General features: G+C 47.9%; 2 protein-coding genes across 2 annotated transcripts in view; one reads left to right on the top strand and one right to left on the bottom strand.

Moving 5' to 3' along the window:
- The window catches only part of Ppie (peptidylprolyl isomerase E (cyclophilin E)), a gene marked incomplete in the record, with an annotated part of 14,522 nt that extends 2,969 nt beyond the window's left edge, over nucleotides 1-11,553 (top strand). Inside the window, 7 exon segments of the mRNA XM_013519652.1 lie at nucleotides 265-291; nucleotides 1,437-1,518; nucleotides 2,119-2,219; nucleotides 3,459-3,582; nucleotides 5,718-5,903; nucleotides 9,257-9,399; nucleotides 9,569-11,553. Coding sequence (XP_013375106.1) covers nucleotides 265-291; nucleotides 1,437-1,518; nucleotides 2,119-2,219; nucleotides 3,459-3,582; nucleotides 5,718-5,903; nucleotides 9,257-9,399; nucleotides 9,569-9,637 — 732 coding nt within the window.
- A 266-nt stretch (nucleotides 11,554-11,819) lies between these two features.
- Nucleotides 11,820-14,992, bottom strand: LOC106149736 (bone morphogenetic protein 8A; the record flags this gene model as incomplete). Its single annotated transcript, XM_013519651.1, is given in 1 exon segment — nucleotides 11,820-14,992. A coding segment is annotated over 1 exon segment (150 nt), but the record flags the coding sequence as incomplete, so codon positions are not given.
- Between the last annotated feature and the right edge of the window lie 248 nt (nucleotides 14,993-15,240).

Here is a 15,240-nt window from a genome sequence, read left to right on the forward strand (position 1 = left end):
GCCCTATTCATTGAATGTTCTTGGCCAGACATTCTTGTGTCTTCAGCTGGATGGCACATTGCAGCTCTACCAGTTTAAAAGTCAGGTCAGAAATGGTCTTTGTTAGACACACATACAGCCTAGGCAAGAAGTACAGGTGTGACTTTTTCCTGTTTGATTCTTTGCTATTTGTGTGTGTGTGTGTGTGTGTGTGTGTGTGTGTGTTTAGACACACAAAAAACATTCAGCTACAAGCCTAAATGTACACTTTGTCTTTCCTTGCAGGATGCAGCAGCAGCTATTGACAACATGGTATGGCTGGAGGTCTCATTCTAACTGAAGTTGATTTTTCGTGGTACACAGGTCTTAGTTCATATATTGGTGTTCTAAAACTCTTAAAGTGTCAGGTTGTGTACCGAAGTAAAAATTATATACTGTGAAAATATTCATGTCAGTTGACTACTTGTAAAATTATTCCTTATTCAGACCTCTTAACCCATTTAACAATAATGTAAGTTCTGATTATCCTTATTGGCCTGTCTCTTCCTGGCTTCCTGATGTCTAGGATAATAAATTACAAGTAATGCAAATTGATTGTACTGAAACTGCTTATTTTGCAGAAGAGGCAGAATTTCATCAAGTGTTCAACCAGTTAACAATTGAGAAGAGAAATTTAATAAGGATAATGACAGGGTGTGCTACTGATGCAGGTGATTTGAATACACTGGGAAAGTCCTTAGAAAAATGATGGTGCTCTTCAGGATCAGTGCTCTCCTTGGAATCTGTATGTCCAATTTTCATGTCAGATACAAAGTACATACTTTTGGTAGAATTTTGCTGGAGAAAGTACTTTAAACTGATGAGCTCTTATTACATGTTTGTATTACCAATCAATGCATAGTTCATCCTGAATATTAACTTCAAGAAACTTACATTTTCATTATTTCTAGTTGTATCACAAAGTCATAGTCAAAGGAAAAGCAAATTCTTTTTTTACTTTTTGCCATGAAATTTTCCTTACTGCCTTAAGTGGATTCATATTAAGTGATCTTTCTCAGTGCAAATTATCTTCGAATAAATAAAGTTCTGCTTTATTCCCTCTTCTGTATTACCCATCACCAACTATATTCTTTAGCTATCAGAGACAGGACATTTTCCATCATTGCAAAGCTGATCTTGGCTTTTGAAGAATTTGGGTTCTGAGAAACTGCATTTATCCTGTAGTTTCATACCATTGTTTTGGTAGTACAAATCTTCGCTGGTATTGAAGAAAGGAAGTATATGACAGCTCCGCCCTCCCTTGCTGGGTCCTTTATGCAGGGGGGAGTGTAACTTGCTGATAGGTGTTCAGAGATTAAGGGAGGAGAAATCATGAACATGTTTTAGAGATAAATGCAGAGCTCTCTGACTCTTTTAACCTGGTAGAGTTTAAGCAGCTAGACTTTCGATTTTTTCAGAATGAATCTGAGCTCTTTGGACGGACAATTCGTGTCAATTTGGCCAAACCAATGAGAATTAAAGAAGGTTCTTCCAGACCAGGTGAGCGAGAGCAACTCACAGATCCCCACTGTGTCCTCCACTTTTCCCTTAGTTGCATTATATCCCCATTTACTTGGAAGTTGGTGCTAAATGCTGCTTTCTAGCAGTCAGGAGTGGAGGATGGTTCACAATGGCAAAGGACATACATCGCCTTTATGTAGCAACAGAGTAATTGTTAGTTTTATAAGAGAAATCTTTTTTTTTTTCTTTGGTACCCAGAATTGAACCCAGTACCTTGCACTTGCCAGGCAGGCACTGTGTCGCTGAGCTAAATCCCTGGCCCTATGCAAGAAATCTTACCTGGCCCTTTATCTTCCTAGTTTTCTCAGAACTCTATTTCTGGAGTGCCCCATCAAGGGCTGGAGCCAGCAAAGGTGTATCTTTGCCTTTGACGCAGTCTTTTTAACTTAATGGTTTTAAAAGTTGGAGCTCAGGGGTTTTTCCCAGTTGAAATTCTCCTTGCCCTTGGGAGCTCTCAAAAGGGACTCCTTTGGCTGAGAGGAAGACATAGGATTTTCCATCTTGCTGACCAAAGCAACTACATGACAGTTGCCCAATGACTTGACTTTCCTGACATTAGCTTGATTTTTTTCCTTTCAGTGTGGTCAGATGATGACTGGTTGAAGAAGTTTTCTGGAAAGACTCTTGAAGAGAATAAAGAGGAAGAAGGGGCAGAAACTCCCAAGGCAGAAACCCAGGAGGTGAGATTACAACTTTTTTTTTTTTGAGATAGGATCTTACTACGTAGTTCAGGCTGGCCTTAAACTCACTGTGTAGCCCAGGCTGGCCTTGAACTTGCGGCAATCCTCTTGCCTCCACCTCTGGAGTGCTGGGATTAGAGGCCTGTGCCACTACACCCGGCCTCCCAGGGGGTGAAAAAGAAGGCTCCATACTGTACCTGGCACCTGCCCCCACTGCACTGGGGAGTCTGGCGCCAGGCTGTCTCCTGTTTCTGCCCTGTCACGGGAGACACAAAGTAGCAGACCCTCCCTTCAGCCAGTGTGGAATCAAGACACCACCCCCCACCCCACCCCGCTAGGAGAGCCCTGCCCAGCACTTCCCCTGGTTCTCAGCATACCTTCTGGACCAGTGTTCCTTGGGCTTTCCCTCCTCTGCATCCTTGTGAGCCTCATAAGTCTTCTGTGCCTCGTATTTAGCTCACGCGATTCTCTCTTCCTGCAGCTTTTCTTTACGCCAGTAGTTAGTCTCAGAGTGTGCAGTGCTCCTATCTTACTGAGTTTTGCAGCCTGTGTTTCTAGTGCTAAGCTTCAGATATTTCACTCTGAAAGTCTCAGAGGTACCTTAAAGTTGCCTGAAATGCACCTCCTTCCCCTTCTCTAGTCCTGTCTTCTGTGTTCTCGCTCTTGGTTAATTTGCCACCTTCCAGCCACTACTGACCCAAGCCAGAAATTTAAATGCACAGCAGGGCCTAAGGTGGCCCTTGCAGTCAGTAGAATCCTACCAGGTCATTCTCGGCCGTCTTTTAAGATAAAACCTGCACAGGCAGGTCAATCTGACCAACTTGGAGCCCAAAGCAAGGTGCCAGCCTCTATTGTCCTCTGAGCTTTTAGGCCCAAGCAGGACAGTTCCCCCTGCTTTCATGTACTGGCCTGTGATACTGCAGGTTGCCATTGGAGAGGGGAGCTGACGGGACTCGAGTGGGTCCACTAGCAAATGTGCTGTGTGTGCTTATGCTAGGGGTTGAGGAGGAGCTGCCTACTGTGAGTGGGCTGCAGGGCAGGGGAAGCAAGCAATGGCCATGTCTTGGAACAGGCTGGGTGGTGTGGGCTTCACAGCCCTGTCGAGGCCCGGTACCTTCCCTTCAGCACATTTGCCCAGCCTGCCCACTGCAGCTGTGTCGGGTGTGTGCAGAACAGTACTTGCACTCCTACTTGGGGAGCCAGGCAGTGGTCCTAACTAATGGTTTCCTGTGCACCTAGGGAGAGCCTCCTGTGAAAAAGGCCCGGTCAAATCCTCAGGTGTATATGGACATCAAGATCGGGAACAAGCCCGCTGGCCGCATCCAGATGCTCCTGCGTTCTGACGTCGTGCCCATGACAGCGGGTGAGCAGGGCCCTGCTGCAGTCAGGGCGGTGGGTGGGTGGCTAATCAGTGGCTTCCCAGGGTTCTTGCTGCCTCAGTTCTTAGGCCCTTGACAGAGTCATTTTCTCAAAATTTGTTTTAATAAAAACAGTGGTTTTTATTAAACCTACGATGAATGTGATCGTTGTGCATGGCAGACATGTACAAAAACACCCCCAGCAGTCCCAGAGCTGTCTCTAAACCCTGCCCCATTCCAGCACTACGCGCTACTCCTCAGAGACTGCTGGATTCAGATATTATCCAGTTCTTGTGGTTTTTACTTCCATATGGGTAGATACCTTGTATTTGTACTTCCTAGTTTTGGTTGTTGTTTTTCTGGTTTTTGTTTTTTTTTCTCCAGACATTATCTTTTGACTTTCTGTTTCAGAAATTCACTCCCCGCCCCATACTGGGAATTAAACGGGCTTACTAAAAGTTGCCCAAGTGCAACTCAAACCTATAGTCCTCCTGCCTCAGTGTGTCCCACGTGCCACTGCACCGGCCTAAGGAATTAGCTTTTTAAAATCTCTGTAGTACCTGTTCCTCCAGATTCACACTGTCTTCCTGATTCTCTCCCAGACTGAAGGCTCTGCATCCAGCCACTTGCCGTCTTAGTGAGGAGACAGGAGATTCAGTCTGTAAACTCCACTTCCCTTTGTGATGATGGTACCTCGGCCTCCTCTGTGCACGTGGTGTTCTGATCCAGAGCCCTTCTGCTTTAACCCACTAGCCAGTTGGCCTCTCACCGGGGCAGTGGAGGGGCAGCCCAGACCCGCAGGACTGAGGAAAACCTCTCAGGAGTCAACTGCTTTCTTAAACAGGGCTCACCCAGACTTGCCTCAGCCTCCTGAGTGCTGGTATAAGCATGCACCACCACATCTAGCTTTGTTGTTGAATTACAGGAGTTTATTACATATATCTGGAAATTAAACCCTTATCAAATAGGGTTTTACATATTTTCTCCTGTGAGTTACCTTGCACTGTTGATAGTGTCCTCCTTAGCACAATAATTTTTAATTTTGATGAAATCTACTTTATTTTTCTTTAGTTACCTATGCCTTTAGGGTCATATTTAAACAACCGTTGCCAAATCCCAGGTCGTGAAGATTGGCTTTATGTTTTCTCCTAAGATCCTTTGGGTTTCCTCTTTAAAAAATGACTTTGTCATCAGTGCAGTTTGGTCTGGGGAGGCAGCAGAGCTGGGATGAGCACAGAGTATTCAGTCCTCCTTTCATCATGACACTCTGTAGTCCTGCAAGAAGTCAGTATCACAGAAGTCTATAATGAGCTTCTCTTACTCAAAAATGAAAACACTATTGACCTTCCTTCTCCAAGGATTTCACATCTCTGGGTTCATCCAGTCACAGAGGGAAAAATTCAGGATACTTGTGCTGAATCTATTTTTTGTTTGTTTTTTGCGACAGGGTCTCACTATGTAGTCCAGGCTGGCCTTGAACTCATGGTGATCCTCCTGCTTCAGCCTCCTGAGTGCTGAGGCGTGCACTACCACATCCGGCCTGTGCTGAATCTATTCATCTTTTTTTCTTGTCATTATTTCCTAGACAATAAAGTATACCAACTACTTACATAACATTTTCATTATATTTGGTATTGTAAGTTATCTAGAGAGGATTTCAAGTATACAGGAGAGTATTCCGCATGATGGCACACAGCTGTAATCCCAACACTTACGAGGCTGAGGTGGGAGGATTGTCCCAAGTTCAAGACTAGCCTGGGCTACATATGTGTATGTACATATATGCATGTATAGGTTATAAGGGACTTTTTTTTTGTCTTTTTGAGACAGTGTCTCACTATGCAGTTTAGGCTGGTCTTCAGTTCACTTTGTAGCCCAGGCTGGCCTCAAACTCACAATAATCCTCCGGCCTCAGCCTCCCGAGTACTGGGATTACAGGCGTGTGCCACTACGCCTGGCTCTCATAAGGGACTTTTGAGTATGAATATCCCCAGATTTTGTTATCTGCAAAGGGCCCTAGAGCCAATCCCATATGAATGCCAAAAGATGAACATTTAAACATTACAGGAAACCTTTTTAGAGGTTTCACTTGTCTGGCTTTGTCTTCTAACATGAGCACTTCGTCCTTTCTCAACCCCAGAGAATTTCCGCTGCCTGTGCACCCATGAAAAGGGCTATGGCTTCAAGGGAAGCAGCTTCCACCGCATCATCCCCCAGTTCATGTGTCAGGCTGGGGATTTCACAAACCATAATGGCACCGGGGGCAAGTCCATCTACGGGAAGAAGTTTGATGACGAAAACTTTATCCTCAAACACACTGGACCAGGTGGGTGTGGGGAGTGGTGACAAGGACAGCTGTGGTCTAGCTGTGGGGCAGGGGCCTACGGGAGAGTGGGACCCAGCTTGCTCAGCTTCTGCATTGTCTGTGTCCAACCACATCACACCTGTTAGCCTGTCTTTGATCCTGTGATCTGCCGTCGTGAGCTCTCGTGTCCTGAAGCCCTTTGTTTCTCCCCCACCTTGTCAGACTTGCCTAGTAAAATCTCAGTGGTTGGCCCCACTGTGACTAGAGAAAAGCGTGGAATTGCCCTGCGTGATCCCACGTGAACTTCTTGGCTGCAGTTCTGAGCAGCTCTGCCTTGCGTGCTCAGTCCCATCAGAGATGACAGTTCGATGCCTGTCTTCACTGCTAAGGCCTCTTGAGCACCTTCGCTTTTGCCTGGTGTCTCGCCACCTGCCTCTCTGCACACTCGCATGCTCTGACTGTCTTTTGGCACGGAGGCCAGCTGCTGTGCTGTGGTCTCTATCCCATCCCCGCCCCCCTACTTAGGAACTTGGCTTCAGCTGATGTCTCCCTCTGCCTCTACGATCTACTTCCCCTGCTCTACGAGATCAGGCCAACAGCTTATAATCAGTACCCATGTTTTATTTTATTTTATTTATTTTGTTTGGGGTATTTTTGAGACGGGTTTCAGCATATAGTTCAGGCTGGCCTTGAACTCACTGTGTAGCCCAGACTGGCCTTGAGCTCATGGTGATCCTCCTGCCTTAGCCTCCCAAGAGCTGGGATTACAGACATGCACCACCATACCTGGCAGTACTAGTCTGTTCAGAAAGCATCCTTGGGAGCTGGGGTGCAGAATACCAGCAAAAAAGGCAGAAAGATAGCAAGTTTAAGACCAGCCTGGGCAAGTTAGTGAGGCTTTGCCTCAAAAAATAAAAAGGGTTGGCGCACCCCTGGGTTTAATCTCTAGTACCACACAAAATAAAAACAAACAAAAAAATAATCTCCCAAAGGGACTGGAAAAAATCTGTTAGCTGGCTGTGCTGGTACATATAATCCCAGCACTTGGGAGGCTGAGACAGGACAATTACCATGATTTTGAGGTCAGTCTGGGCTACATAGTGAAACACTGTCTCAAAACAAATTTTACAAAGGCATTGTTTTTATTATAAAGAGACCAAAAAATACAGAGGCATTCTTGGAGTTACATTCCCCCATAGCTATCACCTATGTATCTGGTCTATTTTTTTTTTTTTTAATGTAGTACTAAGGATCAAACCCAGGGCCTACAACATCCTAGGCAAATATTTTTCCATTGAACTACATTCACACCCTTTTTTACTTTATTTTGAGACAAGGACTTGGAAAGTTGCCTAGGCTGGCCTCAAACCTGTGGTCCTTCTGCCTCAGCCTCCTGAATAGATAGGATTACAAGCATGCACCACTGTGCCTGGCATTGGTTTACTTTTTAGTAAAACTGGAAAAAGTTTTAGACTGCCAGCATCATGCCACATGCCTGTAATCCCCTCAGGAGGCTAAGGCAGGAGGATTGTTGCAAGTTTGAGGCCAGCCTGAACTACATAGTGAGACCCTGTCTCAGAATACAAAACAAAACAAAAAAAGTTTTGACTACACTTGAAAAAGTATAGCCTCATTGTCTTCATTTTCTCTAAATGTTTTCACCCCGGCTTCCAGTCCCACTCGTGTTGCAATCACTCTTAGCAGAGACGCTAACAGCTTCCATCTTGCAGTAGCCAGTTCTTGGCCTTCATCTTATTCCACCTCACAGCAACATTTTATACTGTTGCCCTGGGCTCCGTGTGTCCTCCTTCACTTGGCTGGCAGGGCTCCTCCCTCTCCTGGTTTCCTTTTACTTAGTTGGCAGCTTTTTCTGACATTGCCATCTCCTGTTTCCTGACCCCCCCCTCGCCCAACTGAAGTGGCTCAGAGCTCAGCCTTTTTTCTCCATAGAAGAACTCTGCTCCCTGGGCCTCCTTTCTCTGATAGTTTGTTCTACCCTTTACTGTGCTGGATGGAAAAGCATAGATGATGTAGCTTACCTGCCCCCAGAGTTATTTTGGAAATCGATACTGTTCTTTAATAGGAAAGAACGTGAAACCTGCTCAGTTATAGAAAGAGTATGTTTCTGGATGTAAACGTGCTAGTACCGCTGTGCCAGCAGACAGTGGAGTTACTCGGGTATGTGCACCTGCGCTCAGCTGCATCGATCAGAAATGCAGACAGGTGTCTGCCAGCTGCTGAGGTGCAAGGTGACGGGAACCTGTGAAGTGATGGAGAAGGCTGACTGAGAGTCCAAGTGGATGAGTCATTTTCTGTTGATTTACGTAGTTGTTGCAGTGGCTGGGGATATAGCTTGGCGGCACAATGCCTGCCTGTCAAGCGCAAGGTTATGAGTTCTATTCCTGGTGTAAAAAAAAAAAAAATGTATCTGATACATAGTTGTTGCATTCCTAGAAGATTCTATAGGAAGTAAAACAAAAACCCTCAGAAACGTTGGGATTAGACCTTAGGTAAGGGTAGTTATGAACACATTTCCCCTTCACCAATACGAGCAGGGTGTGGGACAGTTCTTCACCGTGCAGGACACTGCAGAATATGTAGCGTTCAGGGCTCTGCCCACTAAATGCTAGTAGCACCGCTCAGTGTGTCTGACAACCACAAGCACATTCAGTGTCTAAACAGCCTCTAGGGAAGGACCAACGCTGCTCAGAGTCACTGCCCTAGGGAATCATGCTCAGTCCCGGGGCTTTCACTAAGCTCTATGTTGACTTTGTCCACATTTGAGTCTCCCGGCTCCATGCCAGGAGCTCCTGTCCGCCGGTACCTGTGGTCTTCGCCAGGTGTCCCATGGGCCCCTCCAACAGGGCCAGAGCAACTCTTGCTCTTCTCCCCAGACTCTTCCTGTTCGTCCTCCCTGTTTTGGTGAATGACACCGCTGTCCATTTGGCTGCTGATCAGAAACTTAGGGCTTACCCCTGACTCTTCTCCTCTGCCATCCGTATAGCAAACCTCCCTTCACGTCACTTCCTAGCTCAGCTGCATGATGCACGCACCTGTGAACACACGCGGTCCTTTAATGACCCTTTTCCACTGACTGAGCTTTACCCCAATACTACTGCTTTGCTCATCGGTGTCGCAGACCTTAATAAGGGCTTGATTATAAACTAGATACTTAATAATTGTTAAATGAATGAATGAAAGGACAGACCAGTATAAATAAAAAACCCTCTTCATCCTGTGATTGACAGACAAGGTGGCCACACCCCCTGGTCTGTGCCCCCGAGTGAGGCTGCGGTGGAAGGGCTGTGCCCATTCACGCGCCTGCTTGAAGGGCTGGGGACGGGGTGGAGGGAGCTGAGGTGGTTCTCTCCCAGGTCTCCTCTCCATGGCCAACTCTGGCCCAAACACCAATGGCTCCCAGTTCTTCCTGACCTGTGACAAGACGGACTGGCTGGATGGCAAGCACGTAGTGTTTGGGGAGGTCACCGAAGGCCTGGATGTCTTGCGGCAGATTGAGGTAGGTGGCAGGAACCAGTCCCCTTCCCGGGCCCCTGGTGCCCAGCGCTGTGGAAGGATGGTTTCCGGGCTGCCTCTGCCTGGCTCCAGGCGGGAGGGTTTCCCCGGCCTCTTTAGTCCCCCACGCCACTCCCCTGACTCAAGCCTCCTCTTCGGTTCCTCTCCCAAAGGCCCAGGGCAGCAAGGACGGGAAGCCAAAGCAGAAGGTGATCATCTCTGACTGTGGAGAGTACATGTGAGGCGGAGCCACTGCGCTCCCTCTCCGCGCCCCTGTGTCCAGGAAGGAGCCACGGGCTCTGCAGACACTGAGGGTGTCCTGTGTGAAGCAGGCAGCACCGCATCCGAGCTCCTGCTCGGGGCCAGCTTGGAGCAGCTCCTCCGCAGCATGGTCTGGACTTGCTCTGGGCTCCTGCCAGGTGCACCCTGGGCCTGGGAGCCAGCGCGGTGCCGCCCTCCCCACCATGGACGGCTGAGTGTGTCCACTGGCTTTCCCAGGCATGGGCTGCCGGGCCTGCCCTGGCCCACCTGAGGCTCTTGGACACTTTTTTTGCTAAAATAAATCTTGATTCTTCTTATATTACTGCCTCCAGAGAGTTCCTGGGAGCTGTCAGAGAGTGCATCTGTGGCTAAGCTGTACCTCTGAGGCGGGCTGGCAAGTCTATAGGGCACAGTTCCTTCCCCACAGCTTTTGTTTCTTCCCTTGGGCCAGTTCCTTTAGATGGCAGTGATACATCTTCATGCCAGATGTCTTGTGAGACCATGTAGGGGCAATGGAAATCAAGATAGTATAGGAGTTCCTGTTTTAACAGGGCTGGGGATGAAACTCAGTGGCATAAGTGCCTGCCTGGCAAGCACAAGGTCCTGAGTTTGATTCCCAGTACCAAAAAAAAAAGAAGTTCCTGTTTCCTGCTCCCTTGCCTCTGTTGAGACAGCCGCCAGTCTTGTAGCCAGCAAATATGCTGATTAACCTCAGTGGTCTATTTACTTTTATTCTGTAGGTTTTTTACATATTTTGTAGCTCAGTCTTGCCTTCTGTATGCCAGATGCTATGTGAGGAGACAGATTAGCAAAATACATGCCCTAATCCAGCCACTGCCTATTTTGCAAATACGTTTGTATTGGAACACAGCCACCTCCATTTGTTTACCTATTGTCTATTGCTGCTTCCTTGCTACAGCAGCAGAGCCGAATAGTTGGTGACAGACACTGTATGGTTCCTGTATTTGTCAAACTTCTCCAAAGAAACAGAACCAATAGGATGTGTGCATGTGTATGTTGAGGGGGGCACTATTTTAAGGAATTGGCCTGCGCAGTTGTGGGGACCGGCAAGTCTGAAATCCACAGGGCAGGCCTGCAGCCAAAGACTGGGACAAAACTGGTCTCGCCGTTCAAGTCCTAAGGCAGTCTGGAAGCAGTCTGTGTTTTTTGCTTAGGTCTTTTAACTGAGTGGACGAAGCCTGCTTGCTTTATGCATGGTGATCTGGCTTATTCCATTGATTTAAAGATACTAATCCATCTAAAAAATAGCTTGATGGTATCAGCTGGTGTTTGACCAAAAATGGGTACCAGGGTCTTGGCAAGGTGATCTTGGGAAGCTTTCTCTACACACAAGTCAGCAGGCATTTGAAGGGGGACTGGGGCATTGAGTTCAGGGTTTGTATAAGAACCAGGAGAGGCTAGGTCCAAAGAGCTTAGCAGAATCAGCATGGATGAAGGCAGAGACTGGGATCCTAGGATCGGGGCTGCAACTGCTGGCATTTCCAGCAGTGAGACAGCGGCTTCCAGACACTGCTACATCAGCCTCACAGCAGCCCTCTGAGGAAGGAGCTCAGACAGACAACTTGGTGAAAACAGAGTCTCACGACACAGTTCAGGTCTGAAGAAACTGAAAGCCATGTTTTCAAAAACTAAGACATTTTCACTAATAAAGTGAAAAAGATCACAAAGCAACTTACATAGTACAGTATGATAAATTATATGCAAACAGATACATATGTATTTTAAGAAAAAAAAAAATGAAGTGACCAAAATATTAATGGTGTATTTATCTGAGTCATGGTACTATGGTGATTTGAATTATATACAATTGTGTATTATTATTGTCTGCATTCCTCCAAAACTGCATTTTTTTAATAAATGAAAAAAACCTCTTAAAGTGAGTCAAGTCCTTGCGTAAAGCCTCACATTACTGGTCAGAGCTCGGGTGGCCAATTCCCACGTACAGATTGCCACATGAGTGTGGATGTGGATGACCCTCAGTACGCTGTGGGTCTGAAAACAGGAGCAGTTTCACAGCCTGCCCACCACCCACCTTGCCAGACACTTGCCAGGCCTTTAAAGGTGGTGAGAATATACAAGGCCTGCCCTCTAAGGAAAGCCAGGTTAGGTGTTTGAGGAAAAAGCACAGCCTTAAATACACCATCACTTGTGAAACATATTTTGGTTTAATGGACGGGCACAGAGGTGATTCCAAGTGAGCAAATCTTGGAATAACGACCACAGGTACTGATGGTGAAGGATGTATATGTCAGATATACCAAATGCGTACATTTAATATTTATAGTACTTATAGGAGGGGAGAACCAGTAGCCCACTTTCCAGAGAAAAAAGCAGATCTTGGATTCAAATCCATCTGGACTCTTGCCGGGCAGAGTGGTGCCTATAATCCCAGCACTTGGGAGATTGAGGCAGGAGGACTACTGCTACTTCAAGGCCAGCCTGGGCAATATAGCAAGACCTTGTCTCAAAAAAAAAAAAAAAAAAAAAGTCTGGACTCTTGCTACACTGATTGTATTCCTGTCTTAGGAAACACATTACTTGCTTACCTTAGAAGACTGCAAACATGGGGCCAGGGATATAGCTCAGCGGCACAAGCGCCTGCCTGACAAAGACAAGGTCCTGAGTTCAATTCCCGATACCAAAAAAAAAAAAAAAGACTAAACACATCCTCTGGTGACCTGGCCCAAGGTCAGTATTTCAGTGTGAGGCACTTCCAGTTTCGTGTCTTCCTATCAGCTGTCAGTGGATATGAACTGACCATTCCTACTTAACTTAGGCTGGTGCAGACAGATAAAGAGGCTGACCCTGAGCAACAAAAGAGGAAACTGCCATTGGTGTTGCCAGGCAGGCTGCCCATTGCAGTTGCCACTCTTGGCTCAGCAAACAACTGCAGTCAGACACATGGGCTTTGGGTGAATTCATAACTCTTGCTGCTCAAGGGCTTTTCTATTTGATTTCCTTTTGTGACCATCTGGATGGCAAAAATTACTAGAAGTCTGATGCCAAGATAGGCAGATGCCTCATTTTTCATTTATTCTGAATGAGGACGGCAACTGCTATCCATTCCTGCTGTGCAGTTTGATATGTTAAGGTGTAGTCCATGCCTACAAACTTCTGGGTCCCTGGTGCCACCCATGATATGCCAGATCATTGGCTGGGCACTAAAATCACTAGCAGTGAGAAAATCAGTTATCAGAATAATTGGCTGATTGACCTAAAAGATAATCCTGATGTTAAGCATTGTTAGAAAAGTACTAGAAGAGCAAATAGGTCTTTTGTTACCTGCCAGCTGACAGAGACAGCCATGTAGGCTCCACATTCAGGGCCATAAGGCTGCATCTGGGCCCATTGTGGTGCAGGCTGGGTGACAGCGTCCCTGGCTGAGGGTCCTTTGGAAATCACCAAGTCCAACTCCCTCATGTCACAGAGGGAAAACAAGTCCAGGTCAAGTCAAGTCTCCTTATAAATATCCCAGAGCCAAATCCCTCACCAAGGGTCTCTCAACTGATGGGGAAACTTCCAGACCCCTGGGCCCACTCTGCATACTGGGAGGGTGCCTTCCCCTGCACTGCCACAGGGAGGCCCTCCCTGGTCCCAGTGGAGGGGCTGCTGTCCTGCAGCATGGCCCCAGCCACTCCCCTGCTGCCACACCTCCCCTCCCCAAGACCTGTCTGCAGGGGAACAGCGCATGAACCCCACAGATGTGTATCCCAGGGCTCACGGGTGGGTCCACTGAGGCTGGGTGTGGACGGGGCCCAGGACCTGCTCTTAATGACACAGGTGAGGCAGCTAGACTCCACCTGTTCAGCAGGTAAATTAGAGGCTGAGCAGGTCCAAAATCAAATAAACACTCCAACTCCCAGCAGCTGCTCCAAGGAAAACAGCATTTCTGGGAACAGAAGAGAGGCTGAGACGAAGCTCCTCACCCAGCCCAGCCAATTACGCTGTCACTCCCCTGGGACAGGGGCCCTTTCCTTTGACTCATAGGTGCAAGAGACGGGACAGGGCTGCTGGGCACACAGGGTGAAGCAGATCTCGGTGACCAGTCCGTTTTGACAACTGGACACAAGCAATGCTGACAAGCTGCTGGCCTTGCCCCATATCTGGTCACAGGCTGCCTGGTGTCATAGACACATTGCTCTAACGAACAAGGTTACACTTGTGCATTGCAGAAGATAGCAAACACTTCGTACTTCACATGCTGACTTTGGAGTCCTGAAGTGCTGGGATCATTTGAAAATTCAGACTCAGAAGAAAGAATCAGGATTGATTATTGATGCTTGCCGTGCAGAAAGAAAGAGGAGATGATGGCTCTTGGCATCATGGACCACCCAGCACAACCACCTTATTTGCTCAGCAAAAGAAACTTCCCCACAAGCTTCAGCTCCTGACAGGCAAACATGGCAGCAGACAGATGAGTCCACTGGAAGCCTCCAGTACTTTTCTGTTTCTCCAAAGCAAGATGTTCATACATTTTTTCCAGGCAGCAGCGGCAGGCTCAAGGCAGGAAGATGGGAAAAGATACATGCCATTGGCTTCAGCCCTGAACATGTTATTCACTCAGCTTTTTCTTGAGCTGCCCCACATGCCTGTGACCGGAGCTTTGGTAATAAAGATATATAAATATGTACTAAGGTGAAGTCCATACTTTTCCCTATTCTCTAGAAATGGCCAGTTTTGTACCTGCGAGAGGCAGGCAGGTAAAGGATGGTTGAACCCAACCCTGTCCCCACATTCCTAAACTCTATACTGGACAGGAAAGAGCCCAAGGTGGCCAGTCTAGGGCTCCAGGTGCCTCTCAGTTCATCCCACATCTGCCAACAGCCTGGGCCAGTAATAGGCATGAATACACCCAGGACTTTTGTGCAAACCCCAGAGCTGTTCAGTGTATGCTTCTGGGGGAGATGATGGGGATGAACTGCTGCTTGAGGACTCAGATCATCAGGGTTGGAGGCAAGGCCATCTGACCATTCTACAGCAGGGGAGGGGAGCACAGGACCTGCAGAGACCCAAGCATTAGCTTAGAGGAGCAGGAGGCAGGGACATAGTTCTGAAGGCCTTCCCTGGCAACCCTGCCTTAGGTTTGGTTGGGTTTCAGGGTTTCCTGCCTCTGCAGAGGGCGCTGACGGGGAGGGACGGCTGCAGCAGAGCAGGTGGGAGGGGCCTCAGTGGCAGCCACAGGCCTTGACCACCATGTTGCGGTGCTTCCGCAGGATGACGTTGTTGCTGCTGTCGTAGTAGAGCACAGAGGTGGCACTCAGCTTGGTGGGTGCACAGCATGCCTTGGGGACTGCATCTGGCTTCATCAGGTGCACCTGGCCAGGGAGAGCGCACAGGCAGGGACGTGAGCCTGGAGGCCTCTGAGGACCCAGCCGGCTCCCTCCAGGTCTTGCCTACTGTCACCCCAGCCCATCTTGCAGTTCTCAGTCCCCATTCTACACTTGCAACCAGGGTCCCCTGTGCACACCTGCCCTGCCCACTGCCCTTGGGTGCTGCCCAGGCCACTGGCAGAGCCGCCCAGGCCCCAAACACCTGCCCTCAGCTCCCCAGGGCCCTCGGCCAC

Source organism: Chinchilla lanigera, unplaced genomic scaffold (assembly GCF_000276665.1).
Source record: "Chinchilla lanigera isolate Chin_1 unplaced genomic scaffold, ChiLan1.0 scaffold00051, whole genome shotgun sequence".
Classification (NCBI taxonomy): domain Eukaryota; kingdom Metazoa; phylum Chordata; class Mammalia; order Rodentia; family Chinchillidae; genus Chinchilla; species Chinchilla lanigera.